The sequence below is a fragment of the Miniopterus schreibersii genome (genome assembly GCF_964146895.1).
Source record: "Miniopterus schreibersii genome assembly, chromosome: 18".
NCBI lineage: Eukaryota > Metazoa > Chordata > Mammalia > Chiroptera > Miniopteridae > Miniopterus > Miniopterus schreibersii.
Genome location: NC_138121.1, coordinates 3,401,241 through 3,420,045, shown reverse-complemented (window position 1 = coordinate 3,420,045; position 18,805 = coordinate 3,401,241). Strand labels below are relative to the sequence as shown.

Sequence of the window (18,805 nt, the reverse complement as noted above, 5' to 3'; positions counted from 1 at the left end):
TTGTTAACACTCCTCCGGTGGTTATGATGAGACCAGAGTTCCTGTTTACTTGGTCCAGGCCTAACTTCGGACCAGGTGCCGCTTATTCTTTCACCTCCCGCTGTCTTATAGCAGAAAACTGGCCTCAGCTGGAGGTATCCAGACTTTGCTGGGGACAATGTAGGCTCCAGAGACCAATTCCGATTCCGACACTCCCCGCTCCCTTCCCTGCCTGCAAGACTGGGGCTCCGTGGTCAACAGGGCTCCCACCGCACTAATGTCCATTTTCTTTGTAAAATGAGGACAATAATTCCCACTCCCAGCTTTACAGTGTATAATGAGATGCTGCTCATTCGACTTTGGAAAAAGTTGAACATCCACAACACCCCCCAAAAACATTTAACCGAGGTAAAACTCTTTAATCTCAGAGCGCCCCTCCCAACTCGCGATCCCCACCCCCCACTCTCCCCCACTCCAGGGCCGGAGAGTGAGGACCCCTGCCCCCCACCTTGGGTGGACGAGGGCCCTTTAAGGCACCTGTGGGGGAAGGGGAGAGGGGCGGGAGCTGGTAGCGTCCAGCACACAAGGACCGGCTTCAATTGGCAGGCTGTTACGGGATGGAACCAGTGTGTGTCAGACGTAGGGGCAGGATCGGGCCAACCCTGAGGGGACCAGAGACCAATTGTCAGGACTTAATAAAAAACGACCTGTCCCAGTAGTGTAAAGAACGTCCATTTAAGGCCACAGGCCAATCCTGGGCACTGGCGGGCTTGGCCACACCCCCAGGAGGCTGGACCCAATCAGGTATGAGGATTCAGGAAGGGCGGCTGGTGACTCTTGGGAGATTGGTCAAGACCTTTATAGCGTTCCAGCCAATCAAATGAAGCTACCCATTCACCAGTCAGAAGTGGAGCACCACCACCCAATCCTGGGACTTGGCTATGCTCTTCCAGGGATAGAGCCAATGCCGTGCGAGCAAAGCTCTTGTCGCTAGGCAGAAAATGATGCGAATCCACCCATTTAGGGTTTAGAACTAGCCACGCCCGTTGGAGAGCAAGCCAGTCACTTAATAGAAACAATCTGTCGCTGGGCAAAAAAGAGGCGACAGACCCTGTCAGGCAATTGGATAGGTCCCGCTCCTCGGCGCAGAAGGGGGCGGTAGGCTGAAAGGGCAGAGGGGATTGGCTGGGGCTGGAGGGACAGAGGAAGCCAGTCCGAATCTGACTCCGATTGAGGGCCCTGGGGGCGGGGCGGGGGTGTAGTGTAGGACTGGGCGGACACTGCGCCTCAGTATTTCCTTTTCAGCTTCTGGAAGTCGCTAGTGTTGAGTCGTGGTCGTGGCAGGTCCCCGAACACCTGGGTGTCCTCGGTCTCCCGCAGCACCAGCGCGCGCATGCTCGCTGCGATGCGGTCCAGGTCTGGCGACGAGGGCTGCGGATACAAGCAACATGGACCGGGTCAGCACCCGCAAAGATGCCCACATAACCCGCCTCACGGTGCACCTGCACCCTGGTTTCCAGGCCTCCTCCCTGTGATGCCCATGGCCAGAAGGCCCTTCACCCTGTCTTGCTGGATGTAGGATCTTCCTACCCTGCTCAACCACCACCTCCTCCAAGAAGCCTTCCTGCCCTTCTCCCCTTTTTGGCCTGCACCATTGTGCTCTAGTTCCTTCTTCACACAGTGGAAGTACTGCTTGTCTGCTGACCATCAGGCTGTGTACATCCAGAGGGTCTCCTGTCTAAGGATTTGGGTTTGGGATCCAGTCATGTGCCAATCAGGCCTCTGCCACCCACTAGCTATCCACAGGGATTTCACCCCATTGAAGGCTTCAGTCTCCTCCTCTGACGATCATCACAATAATAGGGTCTGAGAAAATCAACACAGTCACTGCTCAGGAAAGGAACTATCATGTGGCCAGCCTGTATAGAAAGGATCCCTCTCTGGCAGCCTCCACCTGGGAGGGGCAGTCTTTCTGCCTGCAGCCCCCGCAACTAGAGCTAAGTCTCTTACAGTCCCTGTCACTCTGAGCTGGGTGGGCCTGGCCCTCAACAAAATGAGAGAGGCCACCAACAAGAGCTGGACTTGAACCTGAACCTGTTCAGAGACCAGCCCAAGGCCCAGTGCTTAGGTCTTGAACATTGTTCATTAACTGTTTCCACCAGTAACAGGGACAACAGTAGCTGACGGACACTGCCAGTGTGTAAATGAGGACACTGAGGAGTCACAGGGAGGGTGAACATGGGACCCAAGGCCTCCTCCTGTGAAGCCCACAGCTCCTTTCCAAAAGGAAGCTGGGTGCCAATCCCAGCTCTGCCCCTTACAGGCTGAGGTCCTGGGAAAGTCACATGTACTCTCAGTGACTCAGTTTCCCCTCTGCTTCAGGGAGCTTCAGTGATGGGAGATGAGGACCCACCCTGGCCAGCCCAGGAACTGTACAAGTAAGATCATATGGGAGAAACAGAGAACAAGGCCAAGGCAGGGGGTGTGAGGTGGGGGGATGTATGGAAAGTGATTGGACTCCTCTGAGCCTCAGTTTCCCCATCTGAAGGGGATACCAAAGTCCTTGTGCCTTGCCTGCAGCATTTATTCAATAAATGGAGCTGTTCCTGGAAACAAGAGCGGGCTTTTTCTACAAGACACTGGGACACTCTGTAAGGCTGTAATAGTTAACACTGCCTGGCTCCGGCCCAAGATCCTGCCTGGTGAGGTGGGAGGTACGAGTAATCCTATGAAATGTGGCATCCATCCATGCCTGAGGGCTCCCTGGAGGAAGTGGCTCTGGCCCTTCCCACCCACCTTCCCTGCCATTTGCCCCTCACCTGTCCATTCTCCTCATCCGATGACCGTGCTTCTGTCCTCTTTTCTTTGAAGGTCCAGATGGGCACAGACACAGGCAGGGACTTGGCGTACTGCTGTGTGGGCAGGGCTGAGGCCGGGGGCACTGAGTAGGCTGAGGGGCCAGTGGGGGTCTCTTCACTCAGGCTGCCGTCTGGGAAAGAGGGCATGCTTTAGCCTCTGGTCCCTGCCTCAATCCCAGACAACCCCCCCCACCCAGGGCATGGGGACAGCCTAGGACACTCACCGTCTGTGCTCTCAGGGTCAGACTCGCAGAAGGGGGGCAGGTCCTGGAGGGTGGCATCCTCGTCCATCACAAAGAGCCCTGCGATTGGTGTTAGAGGCCCAGGCCAGTCAGGTCACCTCCAGCTACCGCCTCCTGCTCCCTGCACTGGCCAGGCCCTTGCAAACTTCAAGGTTTCTGGAACCATTACTCCCTCTGCCTCCAACACCCTTTCCCTGGTTATCTGCCTGGTCATCAGCAGAAAGAAATCTAGTTTCTATATGTTATGCTCCCAGGTGAAAACAACTGGATGAACAGGAAGTCTGTAAGGTCTGTTTGGAATGAACAGATTCAGAATACAGCTTGAGAGAAATATGAGATTATTACGATCCCTGTTTCACATAATGGGAACCTGAAGGCACAGAGAGATTAAGCCACTTGCCTGAAGTCTCACAGTTAATAAATGGTGTCATGGGGATTTGAACTCAGGCCATGTGGCTCCAGAGTCTGTGCCCTTAACCCTACGCAAGATTTCTCCAGCAACAGTGAGGAAGCCAGCTATTGGTAGTAGTAAGTAACTCCTATTTATTAAGCCCCCTGCAAATTCCTATTCACTCTTCAAAGCCCTAATGTTACAGTCCAGCCTCTGGGAAGCATCCAACCTCCAGATTCTCCCCAAAACTGCAAGTTGTTCCCTCCCCTGGCTTCCTCAGCTGTTGCTTGCATCCCTGACTCCCTTTTAACTCCTATCTTTCTTCTCATAGGCATAAGGCATCCAGATTTGGAAATAAATCATGTTCTGCTCATGATTCTGGCTGAGGAGGCACCCCCTCCCAATCCCACAGCCCCCACAGGGCATGGCCTCATGTCAGGACTCTAGTTCTTTGGCCAGACCAGAAGTCCCATGAGTTGGCTTTGTGTCTATATCCAGCACAGAGCTGGACCCAGCACAGTGTAGCGCAGAGAGGGAAATGACTTGCTCACGGTCACACAGTGACTCACAGGCAGCAAGTCAGCCTGGCACGCAGGTTCTATGAGACTCCAGCTTCCACAGAACGTCAGGGCTCGGAGTCCAGCAAGTCCCACCCCTCCAGGAAAATCTAGTGTGGAAGCAACGTGCCAAGCAGAGAGCTGCCCCAGCCCCTGCCCCTCTCACCTCCATTATCACTGATGCCCAGCCGCTCCCCGGAGGTCTCTGTCTCTGTTGGCTCATCCTCCTCCTCCTTGTCTTCCTCCCTGGGCAGGGCAGGCTGCGGTGGGCTCCCTGTAGGGCTGGGTGGCTGTGGTGCTGGTGGGGGCATGGGAGGTCGGGCAGCAGCAGCAGCCCTGTGGGCCAGGGCGATGTCCTGCAGGCAGTGGCGGGCAGCCTCGGCCAGAGCCCCCCGGCCATGGGCTGCATAGGCGCAGGGGCCAGGGAGGGGTGGCGGGGGCGGCGCGGCAGTCAGCAGCACCAGCTCCATGCCTGTCTGTGCCCGGAAGCGCTCGGCAGCTCCCACCACGGCCTCCCACAGCTCCTCAGGGCGCCCCGACGCCATCCGCGCCCTGCAGGGCAGAGCAGGACATAGGGGGCTAAGGCTGGGCTGACTGCGCTGTCCCCACTCAGCCCCATGTGTCCACCTGTCCCTGGACATCACTCCCACCCCTGCCATCCACCTGTCCCAGCTGAGCTCAGCACCTTCTCCTAAACCTGCCATTTCCCAGGACGCCCCTCCATCCAGGCCTCAACTTCCCAGCCCCATCCCTCCTGCCCTGCCTGTCCCCACAGGCCGTCTTTCCTCTTGGATCTGCCCTTGGGAGCCACCAGCCACAGGTGCGTAAGGAACACCTGACATGTGGTGGGTCCAAGGTGAGAGGTGCTGTGCATGAAAGCCACATGGGGTTCTGAAGACTCAGTACAAAAAGGTAGGATGTAAAATATCCCACAATCGGAGAGTGATTACATGCTGAAATGATGACATTTTAGATATACTGGCCAAATAAAATATATAGTGAAAATGAACATCTGTTTTCTTTTTACTTTTTAAATGTGGCTTATGGAAAATTTGAAATTAGATGCATGATTTGTATTATCTCTCTACTGGACAGCGCTGCCCTGACCACCATCCTAGCCTCTTCCAGTGCCTTTCGGCCTCCAGTCCGGCCAGCATATGGCCCTGCAGGGGTCCTTTCATGCCTGGAGCTACCCTTGCCCCTTCCCAGCATCCCCAGGACAAGGTCACAGCCCCTTCCAGACTTCTAGGCCTGAGGCCTCGGTCAAGGTGCTCCCCAACACACACTTAGACCCCTGGTTCTCCATTTACTTGTCATTCTTTCCCTCACCTCTAGATCAGGTCAGCCCCCACCTTGCCCCGTGGGCTCCCCCAACATCTAAGCGACCCCCACTCTAGAACACATCTCTCTGGGGAGTACTATCTGGATTCACATCCATCTCCCGGGTTAGTGTGGGAGCCCCTGAGGGCAGGGCGGCCCTGCTGGTTCAACTCTTGAGCCACAAACAGCCTTGCCCAGCACATGGTAGGCCTGAGGGAGGGGCCGATCAGAAAATGGTGTGTGAGCTTCAGCCTGCACCTGGAATCGGCCCACAAAGCTTGCCTTTCCTACAACACTGTTCCTCAAAAATGAGGCACCTAGAGCTCACGGAGTACAAAGCCCAGCCCTTGTCACTGTACAAACAGTTACAGCACAACCAGCACCTTTCCTGACAGACCCCAGAGCAAGTTCATCTTGCACTTGTCACGTGCCAGGCAGGAACCGGAGTGTGCCCTCAACATTCTCATCCCACCCTCTCACCAGCCCTATGAGGGAGCAGCTGTTATCACCCCACTTTACACTTGCAACCGAGACCAGGGCCAGACAGCAGGAGAGGAGCGCTGGGCCCTGAATTTGGCAGTCTAAAGCCAGAGCCTGTTCTGAATACTGGGATGCCATCCTGCCTACCTTGTAAGGAAAGGTTTGTGATCTCCTAGTCCAGATGAGGAAAGTGAGGCTCAGAGAGCTTACGGCCCTGGCCTAAAGGCACACAGCTAGACAGAGCAGAAATAGGGCTGACACTGCTGTCCGTCCAACTCCAAAATCTCACAGTAGTGGGAGGTGCACAGGGTCTCACAGCCACTCAACCCCATCTGAAGGAGGAAGCTGAGGCTAGGACAAGGAAATGTTACTGATCCAAGGTGACAGCCTAACAGTGCTAGGCCAGGGGCTCACTTCTTTGGGACACCACGATTAAATTCCTCTCTGTCCTAGATCTTAGCATAACCACCAGGCAGCAAAGAGAGTAATGGGGGTGAGGGTCTTCCCCACCTCAGAGAGCATGCACAAAAAGGAGGAGTATAATGCAGACCTCTCTGGGGGTTCTCTGGAGTCAGTTACCCAAGAGGAAAGAAACCAAGTCTTGGGGAGTCTCCAGCCCCTACAGTTTCCGGAGTAAGTCCTGCATCCTTCCAAGAGCTGAGAGACGGAGGACACCACCACCCCTCAAACAGAGCAGTTTAAGATTAGGAAGAAGGGAAAAGGAAGTAAGACCTGTCCCCCACAGGAAGGGGAGGGAGAGGTAAGGTGACTGGCCTCTTAGGAGGTCAGGAGGTGAAGTGAAGAAACCGACTCCAGGAAGAGGTGATAAAGAGCAAAAGTAGCCCAAGGCATGAGATACTACTGAAGGCCCCCCTCCAACCACCTGTCAGACTGGAAGTGCCCCCGCAACCCTCACTAGAAGACCGGAGGAACTCGCGGATGCACCCCGTGGTCCGCGGCGGGGCGAACGTCTGGGGTCTTTCTCCAACGCTGAGAGACATCCCCAGCTTGCCCAGGGGCAGCGAAGACCCACTTCTCCAGAGAGAAAACAGGAAATCCCGCCCAGGTGGGGGGAGGCCGGAAGTCCCGCCTTTAGACGGGTGAGGGGCGTCCCGAGACACCCCCAGCACCCCCAAACCCCAGGGACCCGGTCCACAGTCAGACTCCTAATAGGTCTGAAGGTCGGAAGATGAGGCTATCTAGGCTTTGCCTCAGCTCAGACACGACGGTTCACGCCAGCGACCCTTTTCCAGCGCTCGGCGTGGGGTCGCTGGACGATCTCTGCCCCTTGATCTACGCAGGCTATATCCCTTCCGAAAGCGGCTCGCCCTCCCGGCGCCCCTCTCCTCCGGACCGCCAAATCCTCCCCACACCGCGGTTCACAACGCCGCCTCCACTCACGTGCCCGTAGCCAGCATGGCCGGCCTGGCGCCGTCGCCGCCCTCAAAAGATATGGCGGCGCCCTGCGTCACTTCCGCATAGTTGGCCCACCTCCTCGCTGCACACTCCGCCTCCCTAATGGAGGCCGCCCGAGATAAAGATGGCGGTCGCAGGGGCTTCATTGGATCTCAGAGGCAATGGCGGAAGCAGGATGCGCATAAGCAAGATGAGAAAAGGCTTCAGCTTGTTCGGGAACAAGCCTTGACCAATTCGATTTCACCCCAAGAAACATGGCGACCTGCACATACATACTCAGGACCACAGTCCCTCACTTATAAATCAGTCTCTTCCACAGAAGTGGAAGAAAACAGTACTCGATAATGACCTTGCAACCAGCCTAGCATCACTCGCCCATAATATATATGGGCTCTGCCTCCAGCCTATCCCCTTCAGCATCAAGACTGGCAAAGAGCCAACAAGCCAGCCTTTCTTGCTTCTGTTTGCCCAACTTCAACATGGCGGCTCAGACAGCTTTCTCTCGACGGTGACCCGTGGATTTGCCTGGGACCGCTTCGTTCCGTAAACCCGAGTCTCTCAGCGCCTGTTGTGATGCTCAGCTTCTCTCACCTTCTTTTCCTTTCTCGGTTTCTCTTTCCCAGGATCTCGCTTTCGCGACCCGCAGAGGGATGGGGCTGCCCCGCATTAACATGGCCTCAGCTGACAGTCCTTATCCGTGCCCTCAAGCAAAATGGCACCTCTTTGGCTTCAATGCCAGTATACAATATGGAGAAAGTAGTGGGCGTTCCGGAGCGGTTGAGCGAGGGGGTGGAGCTATTGGACCCTCCCTCTTGTTTACTTCTTTGAAAGGACCTTAGCACTGCGCCTGCGCACCCTGCTGGCCCTTTCCATCTTTACAGTCTGCGCCGTGTGACTTAAATCCTCGTGACTTAAACCCTCGTGGTTCAAGTGCAACCACCCCATTTTGAAAGATAGCTAAACCCACTCCTCTTCTAGAAGCCGCAAGGGCGCCACCACTGTCCACGCTTGAGGGGAGTCTCCTATCCGGATGTGACAGCACGTTGACCCGGAAAAGGAGGGAACCGGGTCAGCGGGTCCTCGGTCGCGGCTATGGAGGGAGCCGGTTACAGGGTAAGCAACGAGGAGGCATTCTTTCGCTTCCATCTGTATGAAACGCCCCCCTCCGCTGGTCGGCTTTTCCCTCAGGCCTTGCCGGGGCTCTGGGAGCCCGGCCGTTCCTCAGCGAATACACCATTCCCCGGTAAACGTGCTGTCACCCTGCCCTCCTCTGCCCCAGGGATGACCCACATCTTTTGGCCCAGCCGCCGGGGCTGCTGCGATCCTCTCCTGTGCCCCTCCCCTTTTGGAATACAGACACCCCCCACCCCCCACCCCCCGCTTTCCTCCTGTCCCCCCTCCTCCCACCCTCCAGGGCGCGGACGCCTCGCTGGTTTGTTGGTATTCGGGTTCCCCACTCCCGGGCCCCGCCCATTGGAGAATGGCGCCTCCCCAGGCCCGTTCCCATTGGCTCCCTCCTGGGGCCCGCCCCTCGGCTCTTCCTGCCCTCGGGCCCCGCCCCTCACTGGTTGCCATCCGCAGGTGGTGTTTGAGAAGGGAGGCGTGTACCTGCACACCAGCGCCAAGAAGCACCAAGACCCGGACTCCCTCATCGCTGGCGTCATCCGCGTGGTGGAGAAGGTGGGCCAGGACGGAGCAGGGCTCGAGCAGGCCCAGGGCAGGGTGGAGGCAGCGTGTGTAGGAGTACGGTCTAGTCAGCCAGGGGACCTTAGGAAGACAGGCTGGGGACTGGGGAGAGAGGCAAGGCTTTGTCAAGCTGAAAGCCCGAAACAGGGAAGAAGTTTGGCAATGTGGTTTGGGGAGTTAGGAGGGGAGCCCCCTAACCCCTCCCTCCTTCCCTCAGGACAATGACGTCCTCCTGCACTGGGCTCCCCTAGAGGAGGCTGGAGATGCCACCCAAATCCTCTTCAAGAAGGTAGGCTTCCTGTGCTTCCCCCTTCCACACTTGCTTTTTTCTGGGCCCAGGTGGTGGAAGGCATTTGAAAGACCTGGGTACAACCCCAGACCTACCCTTGGGGCAGATGTGACCCAGTTTGGTTGTCTCTGTGAAATGGGGCTGAAGATACCTATTCATGGAAAGAAAGCAGGTACTGTGAGGTTCGTGACTATGGCGACCGCTGCCCCTCACCCCCTTTGCTCCTTGGGAGAGCCCTGCCAGGACACAAGAGGACAATTCAGCCTGTGGATTTGGGTTCCAGGGGCTGTTAGTCCATAAGAACTTGAAGAAGGATAGGGTTTCCTCTGGGGAAGTCCTGCCATCGTGTCCATGCCCACTTTGACAACACTCCTTCCTCCTGCAGTACAGGACCTTGACCTTCTCGTTAGGCCCTGTGCTGGATGGTGCTCGCACCCAGAGATGAGTACAGCCTAGGCCCTGCCTAAGCCCTCACCCCCATTCTATTTTTGAGAAATTGAGGCACAATGAGGGGAAGCTTCTTTTCCGAGATAAAAAAAAACTAGGAGGTGTTAGAACTTGGGTTTGAACCCAAGCACACTGAATCTAGAGCCCTTCCTCTTCCTGGGGGAGCAGACATTTGAGCTGGGATTCTAAAGATGAGGAGGGGGCAAGAGAAAGTGTGTTTCAGGGCACAGGGGGGAGTGGGATGTCTCTGTGGAGGGATTTGCTGGGAAGGTGGTTTGGCCTGAAGTGCCAGGCTCAGAAGCTTGGATCCTGTCCTGGGGACTCTGGGGACAATCATGGGAGAAGGATGTGAGTGTAGAAAGCCCCCTGGTGGGGGCATGTGGGAGCTGGACCAAAGGACCAAATGGAGGGAGATTGAAAGCTAGAAGGTCAGGGAGGGGGCCAATGTGATGGGCCAGGGAGAGAGGAGAAAGCTTCAGCTGGGGCCAGGGGAACCTTTCATGCTGCCATTCTTCTGACATCACTCCTCACATTATTTTCATAACCAGTAGGCCGGCTACTTTTATTGAAATAGAATTTATCTACCATAAAGCTCAATTTTATGGTAAAATTTAAGGTTTCAAAGTGCATAATTCAGTGGTTTTCAGTATTCACAAGGTTTTGCAACCATCGTCAGTACCCAACCCCAGAATGTTTGTCATGCCCAAAAGAAACCCTGTGGCTGTCAGCATTCGCTCTCCATTCTCCCCTCTCCCAGCTCTTGGCAACCACTAGTCTTCTTTATGTTTCTACAGATTTGCCTATTCCAAACATTTCATATAGGTGGAATCTTACTGTTTTGGTCCTTTGTGTCTGGCTTCTTTACTTGGGATGCTTTCCGGGTTCATCCATGTTGTAACGTGGATCAGAACTTCATTCCTTTTTATTGCTGAACAATGTTCTGTTGTATGGCTCTGAGACTTTATTCGTCAGTTTGGTGGACGCTGGGTTGTTTCCACTTCTTGGCTGTCAGGAATAATGTATGAGTTCTTGTATGGACATTTATATTCATTTCTCTGGAGTTTATACCTAGGAGTGGAATTGCTGGGTCACGTGGTAATTCCATGTTTCACCTTTGGAGGAACTGCCAGACTTTTCCACAGCGGGTTCACCATTTTATATTCCCACCTGCAGTGTGAGGCTTCTAGTTTCTCTACGTCATTCACAACACGTTATTACCTGTTTTAAAATTTTTTTGTTATTCTAGCCATCCTAGTGGGCACGCAGGAATAGCTAATGGTGGTTTTGAGTTGCCCTAGTGCTACATACTTGAAGCACTGAGACCTCAGGCAGTCTGACAGCACAGCCTGCCCCTGCTTAACTGCCTGCTCACCAGGCGCTGGTGCTTTGGTGAGCACCACCAGGAGACTTGGCTTTGAGTCCTGGCCCAGTCCCAGTCCGTAGCTGTTCTGGGTGACCATAAGCAAGTGCTGTGCCCTCATTGTGCCTCAGTTTCCCTTTGTTCAGTGGGGCTACCTTCCAGGATAGCCTTGTGGCTTCAATCCAGAAACTCTGAATCTGCAGCCCCTCTGTTCCTTTCTTTCCCCAAGGATGCCAGTGGGGGTGACTCCTGCACCTCTGAGGACGAACCAACCTTTGACCCCGGCTATGAACCCGACTGGGCTGTAATCAGCACAGTGCGGCCACGGCCCCGCCACTCAGAACCCACAAGAGGTAGGCTGAGCTGGCGCCCCCTGGGGGGCAGGTGGTGACATCTTACCCTCAGTGGTCATGGCTCCACGGGCTTCACTGCCCACAGTTAAAATAGCCGCCCAGCACTGGCCTTCCAGTCCCAGGAGAGTGGATGGGGGTGCAGACTGCTGCAAGCCCAGGTCCAGCATGACCAGAGTTTCCAGAGCTTGCAGCCTTGCTCATTCTGCCTGGCTTCCTGATTGGCTGTGGGCCCCTCTGCGTGAGTCCAGGCCATGGGAGTGACAGTTGCAGGGTGACAGGTTGGTTCAGGCCATCTTGGAGTGTCATAGGGTGTTGGGGGCACCAGGGGAGATATCTGACCTCTCTAGGGGTGGAGAAGCCTTCCGGGAAGAGGCAATGCAGAGCTTGGCTCTGAAGGACACTGGGTGTGGGACACTGGCCTGTCAATGTGGCTCCACTGTGGGGTCGGGAGTAAAGACAGGGTTGGAGGTGACATGGGTGGGGGCAGACCCGAGGAATCTGGTCTTCATCCTGAGGGCCACAGGGAGCCAGTTCTGGAGCAGGCACATATCCACCAGGCTGGGCTCCATTCACATTTTGTTCATATTTGTTTCCATGGAAATGTGAGGTAACCCAGAGCTCCCAGACGGCGGGGCCTGGGACTGGCTCCTTGTGTGCTCTTAGGACATGGCCGTGCCCCTCTGGCTTCCCACACCTCTCCCGACATGGTGCCATTCCCTAGGTGCAGAGCCCAGCTCCCCCCAGGACTCCTGGGCCTTCTCCGTCAGCCTGGGAGAGCTCAAGTCCATCCGCCGGTCCAAGCCGGGCCTCAGTTGGGCCTACCTTGTCCTGGTGACCCAGGCTGGAGGCTCCCTGCCTGCCTTGCACTTCCACCGGGGGGGCACCCGTGCCCTGCTCCGTGTTCTCAGCCGCTACCTGCTGTTGGCCAGGTGAGCATTCCCCTAGCACCAGGCCTTCGTGCCAGGCCCTGTCCCCCCACAGCTGCAGCTGGCCCCTCAGCTGTGAGAGAAACTCAGACTGATCTAAAGGCTGGAAAAGGGCACGAGTAACTGCAGAGTCAAAGGGTAGTTTGATTTCAGGCAGGCCCTGGGTCCCAGGGTGTTGGAAGGAGTCCACCTGCTCCCCTCTGAGTTTCTGTCGTTCTCGGCGCCCCAGCAGCCCTGGCTTAGCAGCGCCCATGGACGGAACACACCTCTTTCCTCACTCACGTCCCAACAGCATACCCGGCTGCTGCCTCCCATCCCCGGCCAGGGAGGTGGAAGGCCCTCATCGGCCAGCCCCAGGTTGTGTGCCCACCTCTGGGGTCCAGCTGTGGTCTCAGGCCTGAGACGAGGGATTCCCCAGTAGCAGTCCTGACCCTGCGCCTGGAAGAAGGAGGGAGCAAATGTGGGGCCCTCTACCTGTGTGTCATCAAACCATCTCCCTGCAGCTCCCCGCAGGACTCCCGCCTCTATCTTGTCTTCCCCCATGACTCCTCCGCCCTCTCCAACTCCTTCCACCACCTCCAGCTCTTTGACCAGGACAGCTCCAATGTGGTGTCTGTGAGTCCCCAGCACCAGGCCCCGCAGCCGTGGGCAGGAACTGGGGGGCGGGGGGCACGGGACTGTAGTGGGCGAGGCATGAAGGGGGCGGCTAAGGGGTACTGTAGTGGTGAGGGGGGAAAGGCGGGGAAGAGCTGTGACCAGCCCTGGCCCTGTCCCCAGCGCTTTCTCCAGGACCCGTACTCCACCACCTTCAGCAGCTTCTCCCGAGTGACCAACTTCTTCCGGGGAGCCCTGCAGCCACACCCAGAGGGGGCCTCCCCCGACCTTCATCCGGCCCCCGATGATGAGCCCGAGCCTGGGTTCGAGGTCATTTCCTGTGTGAGTATCCGGGTGGACCCCTTACTTTTGGTTGTCACCTTGGGCATGTGGCTGCATTTCCCAGTGCCTCAAGTTCCTCCCCAGAAAAGCGGGGATAAGAGCACCACCCTCATCAGTGGCATGAATGACTGTGAAAGTGCTTACAGCCTCTGCTCCTGGTGCTTGTTGTTACTGGGGGGGTCCTCCAGACTAGGGGGGGCTTTGGCACTAACCCAGGTAAGGAGTTGCTTCCCACCCTGAATGTCAACTGTCGAGCTAAGGGCTGAGGTGACTTTAAGGTAGCCCGAGATGGGTTTGGGGAGGGATGTGGGGTCCCCCACAGGCAGGGCTCACTTGTCTTGTGTCCCACAGGTGGAGCTGGGTCCTCGGCCTGCCGTGGAGCGGACGCCTCCAGTAACAGAGGAGGAGTGGGCCCGCCATGTGGGCCCCGAGGGCCGCCTGCAGCAGGTCCCTGAGCTGAGAGCCCGGATCTTCTCAGGAGTGAGGCACTGGGTTTGTGGGGGGGCTGGGCTGGGCCGGCAGGCATCCTGGGGGGCCCCTTCTGAGCTGCCTGCCTGCTCCACCCCCAGGGGCTGAGCCCCAGCCTGCGACGAGAGGCCTGGAAGTTCCTCCTGGGGTACCTCAGCTGGGAGGGCTCAGCTGAGGAGCACAAGGCACATGTGCGCAAGAAAACGTGAGTGAGAAGCTGCAGCCCCACCCCGGCCACCTCCAGCCTCTGACCTCCCAGCCTCCATCATGGATTGGAGGTTTTTGATCTATATGTCCCAGTGGCCAGCAGGACATGCGGCACATCGGCACATCGGTTGGGAGCCTGTCCTGTGCTGGGCACCACCCGTGCACGGGGAAGACAGAGGCAGATGGGCTGGGCCTGTCCCTGTCTCCATGGCTGTTTCATCCTGGCACCACACTGTCTCAGTGGTCACTACTTTGCTGTTTATCCATGGGGCCCACCTCTCCTCATTCCTCATATACACAGTGCCCCTGCTGTATGTCCTGGTCACTACACCTGGTGGTGGTGACAGACTTTCAACAAAAGCCCACAGGGTGTTCTGTGTCGGGAGATGTCAGGATGGGGAAGCATGGGGGACCTCTTGGGTCTGTGTGGCCAGGGAGGGGCTCAAAGGCAGTGACCTGGGCTGAGCTCAGAAGACTGCGGAGCTGGCAGAGTACCTCACACCAGCCTCTCCCGCCCCACAGGGACGAATATTTCAGAATGAAGCTGCAGTGGAAATCGGTGAGCCCCGAGCAGGAGCGGAGGAACTCGCTACTGCACGGATACCGCAGTCTCATCGGTGGGTCGGGCTGGAGGGACCCCCTGCCTCCCTACAAGCAGGGATGAGGGCATCTGGGGGAGATGGGAGTGAGCAGGGGTGGGAGGGGCCAAGGACAGGGTAGTGGGGGAGAGGGAGGAGAGCCAGGTTCCTTGAGTTTAAATTCCAACTCTGCCATCTACTCACTGTGAGATCCTGGCAAGTGATTTTACCCCTGGGCCTCAGTTTCCCCGTTTGCGATGATTAGTAACCATTGCTAGGAGGGTGTGGTGAGCAGGAAGCAGAGTGCCTCACTCCATAGCGTTCAGTTGGTTTGGGGACCAGCCAGTGAGGAGAGAGGGGGCAGTTGCCAGTGGCCAGCAGGGCTGAGGCCTTTCCACACCTTTCTCACCTTTGCTCCCTGCACCCTGTCCCCACAGAGAGAGATGTGAGCCGCACAGACAGGACCAACAAGTTCTATGAAGGCCCCGAGAACCCAGGGCTGGGCCTGCTAAATGACATCCTCCTCACCTACTGCATGTACCACTTTGACCTTGGTGCGCACCGGAGGGAGAGCAGGGGGGGAGCTGAGGGCCTGGGCCAGGCACTGACCTCGCATCCCCACAGGCTACGTCCAGGGCATGAGTGACCTCCTCTCTCCAATCCTCTACGTCGTTCAGAATGAGGTGGATGCCTTCTGGTGTTTCTGTGGCTTCATGGAGCTTGTGGTGAGGCTCAGAGCAGGGTGGGAGACAGGTCCCCTTCAAAGGATCGGGTGCAGCCCCTCACATGCTTCCCACCCCCACCCCCGCAGCACGGGAACTTTGAGGAGAGTCAGGAGACCATGAAGCGGCAACTCGGGCAGCTCCTGCTGCTCCTCCGGGTGCTGGACCCACAGCTCTGTGACTTCCTGGGTATGTGTCTTGGTGGGTGGGCCAGGGGTGGCAGGGCCACAGATATTACCAAAGAGTCTCTGGGAATGAGCGGCCACAGACGGTGTCTAGGACATTTGGTCCTCATCCAAGCAAGAAAAGCACCTGGCATAACCCAGAACCCGAAACTTACCTGTAAGAGCAGGGTTGCAGCTGGGAGCAAAACCTCAGCAAGCGCCGGAATGTGCGCTGCTGTGCACCCGCCTGCCGCGAGCTGCTGCTGAACGCCACCATCAGTCCGCACCCCTCAGATGAACTCCGAGCACATCTCCTCTCCACTCACCTTGAGCCAGGAGTTGGAAACTGGTTCTCTGGACTCCTGGTGCTGGGACTGCTGCATTCTGGCCTTAAAATATCTCTTCATTACTTGTTCAGTGTAAAAAATGCAAGAAATTCCGATACAGGGAAGAAAGTTAGAAGCTCCTGTTGATATTGAGTGCAGATTTTAAGTTAACTTACTTATGGGTATTTCTTCCCTGAAATGTAGCCTCACCCCAGGGGAGGGAGATACACTGGTTTCACCTGTGTGAGGACACTGGTACACTGGAGAGGACACTGAGGCCCAGAAGGCGGGTACCAGTTCCCAGAGCAGTTGGACACAGCTGCCTGTGTCATTAAAAGTTCCTTTTTTTAAGCTTTTTTTATTCCTGTTTTTTAGAGAGAGAGGAAGGGAGAGGGAGAAACATCTGTGTGAGAGCGAAACATCCATCGGCTGCCTCCTGCACACCCCCTACCAGGGATCAAGCCTGCAACCCGGTCATGTGCCCCTACCTCTGGGAATCGAACCTGCAGCCTTTTGGTGCACAGGAAGATGCTCAGCCAACTGAGCCACACTGGCCATGGCCATTAAACATTTTTCAAACCATCACTGCTACTGACTGCACAGTGTTCTGTCCATCTTAGCAATGTACAAGAACAGATTTCACCTGACCACCTGGACATTTAGGTTTTTTCAGTTTTTCATCGTGACGAATACAGTCTAGATAATTTAGGTAAAATTCTAGGAAGTGAAATTGTATCTAGGGCAGTACATATATTTTAGCTTTTGAAATGTGTGTGCCCATCACTGCTTTCCTGGAAAGTTATACCAACCTCGTTTTTGCTCGCAGTTTCCTCACACCTCCACCAGCAGTGGGTTTCACTGCATCCCTCCATGTGAGAGTGGAAAACATGGTGCAGCTTACCTTGGCTGGGGTTTGCAAGGTGGATGGGAAAGGTTCCTATAACACAGAGGACTCCTGTCTCAGCTCAGAGGCTTTGCCACGCTGGGCTTGAGTGATGGAGGGTCTCCCAGTCAGGGTCACTTAGTCTCAGTCCCACCACTGGGCACACTGTGAATTAGAATGGGGTGGCCATTGATTTGAGTTTGCTCTTTGCTTAGCACCACCCCTCTCACCGTTGTCCTCCTCTAGACTCCCAGGACTCTGGCTCTCTCTGCTTCTGCTTCCGGTGGCTGCTCATCTGGTTCAAGAGGGAATTCCCCTTCCCAGATGTTCTTCGGCTGTGGGAGGTGGGCCAGCCAGCTTGGGTGGAGACCTGTGGGAGGGGGGCTGAGGCAGGGGCAGACCTGGGTGAAACCTCAGGCAGAGGCTGGGCTGTGACCCCTCCCTCTGGCACTCCTAGGTACTGTGGACAGGGCTTCCCGGGCCCAATCTGCACCTGCTGGTGGCCTGCGCCATCCTGGACATGGAGCGGGACACCCTCATGCTTTCGGGCTTCGGCTCCAATGAGATCCTTAAGGTGAGGCCCAGATCCCTTCTAGTCATCACCTTTCCCCTGCCCATCCTGACCTGTGCTGATGGGACACAGCAGCTGGAAGTGAACTTCGTGGAGGCTGGCACTGTGCCTGTGGCCACTGTACTTTTCAGTAGTCGGTACTCAAAATAGGATTGTTGAAAGTATGGTTAGCTCTGAGCACACAGCCCTGAGACCAGTTCTATTTTCCTCCTACCCCATCCTATCCCTGGCTCCCAGTGCTGTCCTCAGAGAGCACCTGGTCTGTGTGTGAGGGGGCTCCCCCAGTACTGAATGGGGGCTGGGCGGGCCACTGGGGTGGAGCTCGGTGCTCTTTCCCTTCCTGTTACCCTGCATCTGGCAAGAAGCCAAGGAGAGCTCCCCTGACCCCCAGCTCCACTATAAGCCCCAAGAGGGCCCGCCCTGTCTGTCTCCTCCACTGTGTGGCACAGAATAGGGCTCTGGCAGTGGCGGTGGAGTGCCTCAGGCAGGCCTGACTCGCCCCCTCCCGCAGCACATCAACGAGCTGACCATGAAGCTGAGCGTGGAGGACGTGCTGACGAGGGCCGAGGCCCTGTACCGGCAGCTGACCGCCTGCGCGGTGAGTCCCCCACCTTCCCAACAGCCCCACTCCCTGGCCCTCAAACTTCTGACTTGGCTTCCCACTCCCCAACTCTCCAGGAGCTGCCCCACAACGTGCAGGAGGTCCTGGGTCTGGCCCCGCCCGCAGAGCCCCACAGCCCTTCGCCTCCTGCCTCCCCACTGCCGCTGTCACCCACCCGGGTCCCACCAGCCCCGCCGCTCCCCGCGGACACAGCCCCACAGCCGGACAGCAGCCTGGAGATCCTGCCTGAGGAGGAAGAGGAGGAAGGCCGCGGCTCCTAAGTTGCTGGGCTGGCGGCAGCCCCCCTACCGCCCACCGCTCCGCACCCCCAGCACTTTATCCAGCTCCCACCGGGTGACCATACCCTGGAGGCTGGGGATGGAGCAAGCAAAGGGGTGGGGTTCCCGCCTTTCCTCCCACGCCTTCCTGATTAGCTGGTTTCATTAACTGACATTTCTGGTGTCCAGTTGGCCTCCTGTAGGTGTAGGAAGGAGGCTGCCATGCTGCCTTGAACCTGAATGGGGAAGGGTGGTACATGGTCCCCTCTGACCACTGCAAAGCAGGTGTCTGACCACGGACCCCCTAACCTGGCCAATGAGACGTAAGAGGAGGTCCCTTGGGGATAAGGTGGGGGGGATTGTGGAGGCAGGTCTCGCCTGCCTGAGTTTGGGACTTTTGGAGGAGGTGGCGTGCTGGGGTGCGGCTGCCACCTAATAGTTGTGCGGGGACACATCCTGGACATAACCAAGATGGAAGGGCCTACAGAGCTGCTCAAACACTCTGAGGACCCTGCCTACCAGCTTTGTGTTACTTGAGAAAAGTAAACTTGTGTTCAAACCACTGTTGGTCTGGCTTTCTGTTGTTTGCATCAGGCCCCATCTTGCTGTGACAGAGGCGGCGGGCACTGTGGTTACCATTAACCAATGGTGCAGAGCCAAGTCCGTCACTCAATGAAGTGCCACCGCCCGGGCAGAAGTAGGACAGCTTCTGGGGCTCCAGGAAAGGCATAGCCCCTTCTACCATGAGGGCTAATGGCTTTGCTCCA

The 18,805-nt window shown here is 56.7% G+C and overlaps 2 protein-coding genes across 7 annotated transcripts; one reads left to right on the top strand and one right to left on the bottom strand.

Moving 5' to 3' along the window:
- Window positions 1–297: 297 nt before the first annotated feature.
- AKT1S1 (AKT1 substrate 1) lies at window positions 298–7,974 on the bottom strand. Of its 6 annotated transcripts, XM_081119324.1 has the most exons (6): window positions 6,744–6,887; window positions 5,975–6,060; window positions 4,194–4,579; window positions 3,062–3,139; window positions 2,799–2,968; window positions 298–1,410 (listed from the first exon to the last, which is right to left on the bottom strand). In XM_081119324.1, the coding sequence occupies exons 3-6, from the start codon at window positions 4,570–4,572 to the stop codon at window positions 1,267–1,269; spliced, it is 771 nt and encodes a 256-aa protein (XP_080975450.1). In that variant the 5' UTR covers window positions 4,573–4,579; window positions 5,975–6,060; window positions 6,744–6,887; the 3' UTR covers window positions 298–1,266. The 6 variants fall into 6 exon arrangements, with proteins under 6 accessions (XP_080975450.1, XP_080975445.1, XP_080975446.1 ...); XM_081119319.1 differs by lacking the exons at window positions 5,975–6,060; window positions 6,744–6,887 and adding an exon at window positions 7,229–7,974; XM_081119320.1 differs by lacking the exons at window positions 5,975–6,060; window positions 6,744–6,887 and adding an exon at window positions 7,835–7,952.
- TBC1D17 (TBC1 domain family member 17) lies at window positions 7,964–18,601 on the top strand. Its single transcript, XM_081119318.1, has 17 exons — window positions 7,964–8,356; window positions 8,825–8,923; window positions 9,147–9,218; window positions 11,255–11,378; window positions 12,100–12,307; window positions 12,808–12,919; window positions 13,082–13,240; window positions 13,592–13,720; window positions 13,810–13,913; window positions 14,438–14,532; window positions 14,931–15,047; window positions 15,118–15,218; window positions 15,305–15,404; window positions 16,835–16,932; window positions 17,046–17,162; window positions 17,671–17,757; window positions 17,838–18,601. Exons 1-17 carry the CDS (start codon window positions 8,336–8,338, stop codon window positions 18,039–18,041), a joined length of 1,947 nt encoding a protein of 648 aa, XP_080975444.1. The 5' UTR covers window positions 7,964–8,335; the 3' UTR covers window positions 18,042–18,601.
- The last annotated feature ends 204 nt before the right edge of the window (window positions 18,602–18,805 follow it).

Coding starts and splice junctions, on each gene's coding strand:
- AKT1S1 (XM_081119319.1), bottom strand. CDS start 7,389: ATGAAGCCCCTGCGACCGCCATCTTTATCTCGGGCGGCCTCCATTAGG. Junction 3,140..4,193: donor GGGCATCAGTGATAATGGAG/GTGAGAGGGGCA, acceptor CACCAATCGCAG/GGCTCTTTGTGATGGACGAG. Junction 2,969..3,061: donor TGACCCTGAGAGCACAGACG/GTGAGTGTCCTA, acceptor CCTCTTTCCCAG/ACGGCAGCCTGAGTGAAGAG.
- TBC1D17 (XM_081119318.1), top strand. CDS start 8,336: ATGGAGGGAGCCGGTTACAGG. Junction 12,308..12,807: donor CGCTACCTGCTGTTGGCCAG/GTGAGCATTCCC, acceptor ATCTCCCTGCAG/CTCCCCGCAGGACTCCCGCC. Junction 12,920..13,081: donor ACAGCTCCAATGTGGTGTCT/GTGAGTCCCCAG, acceptor CCCTGTCCCCAG/CGCTTTCTCCAGGACCCGTA.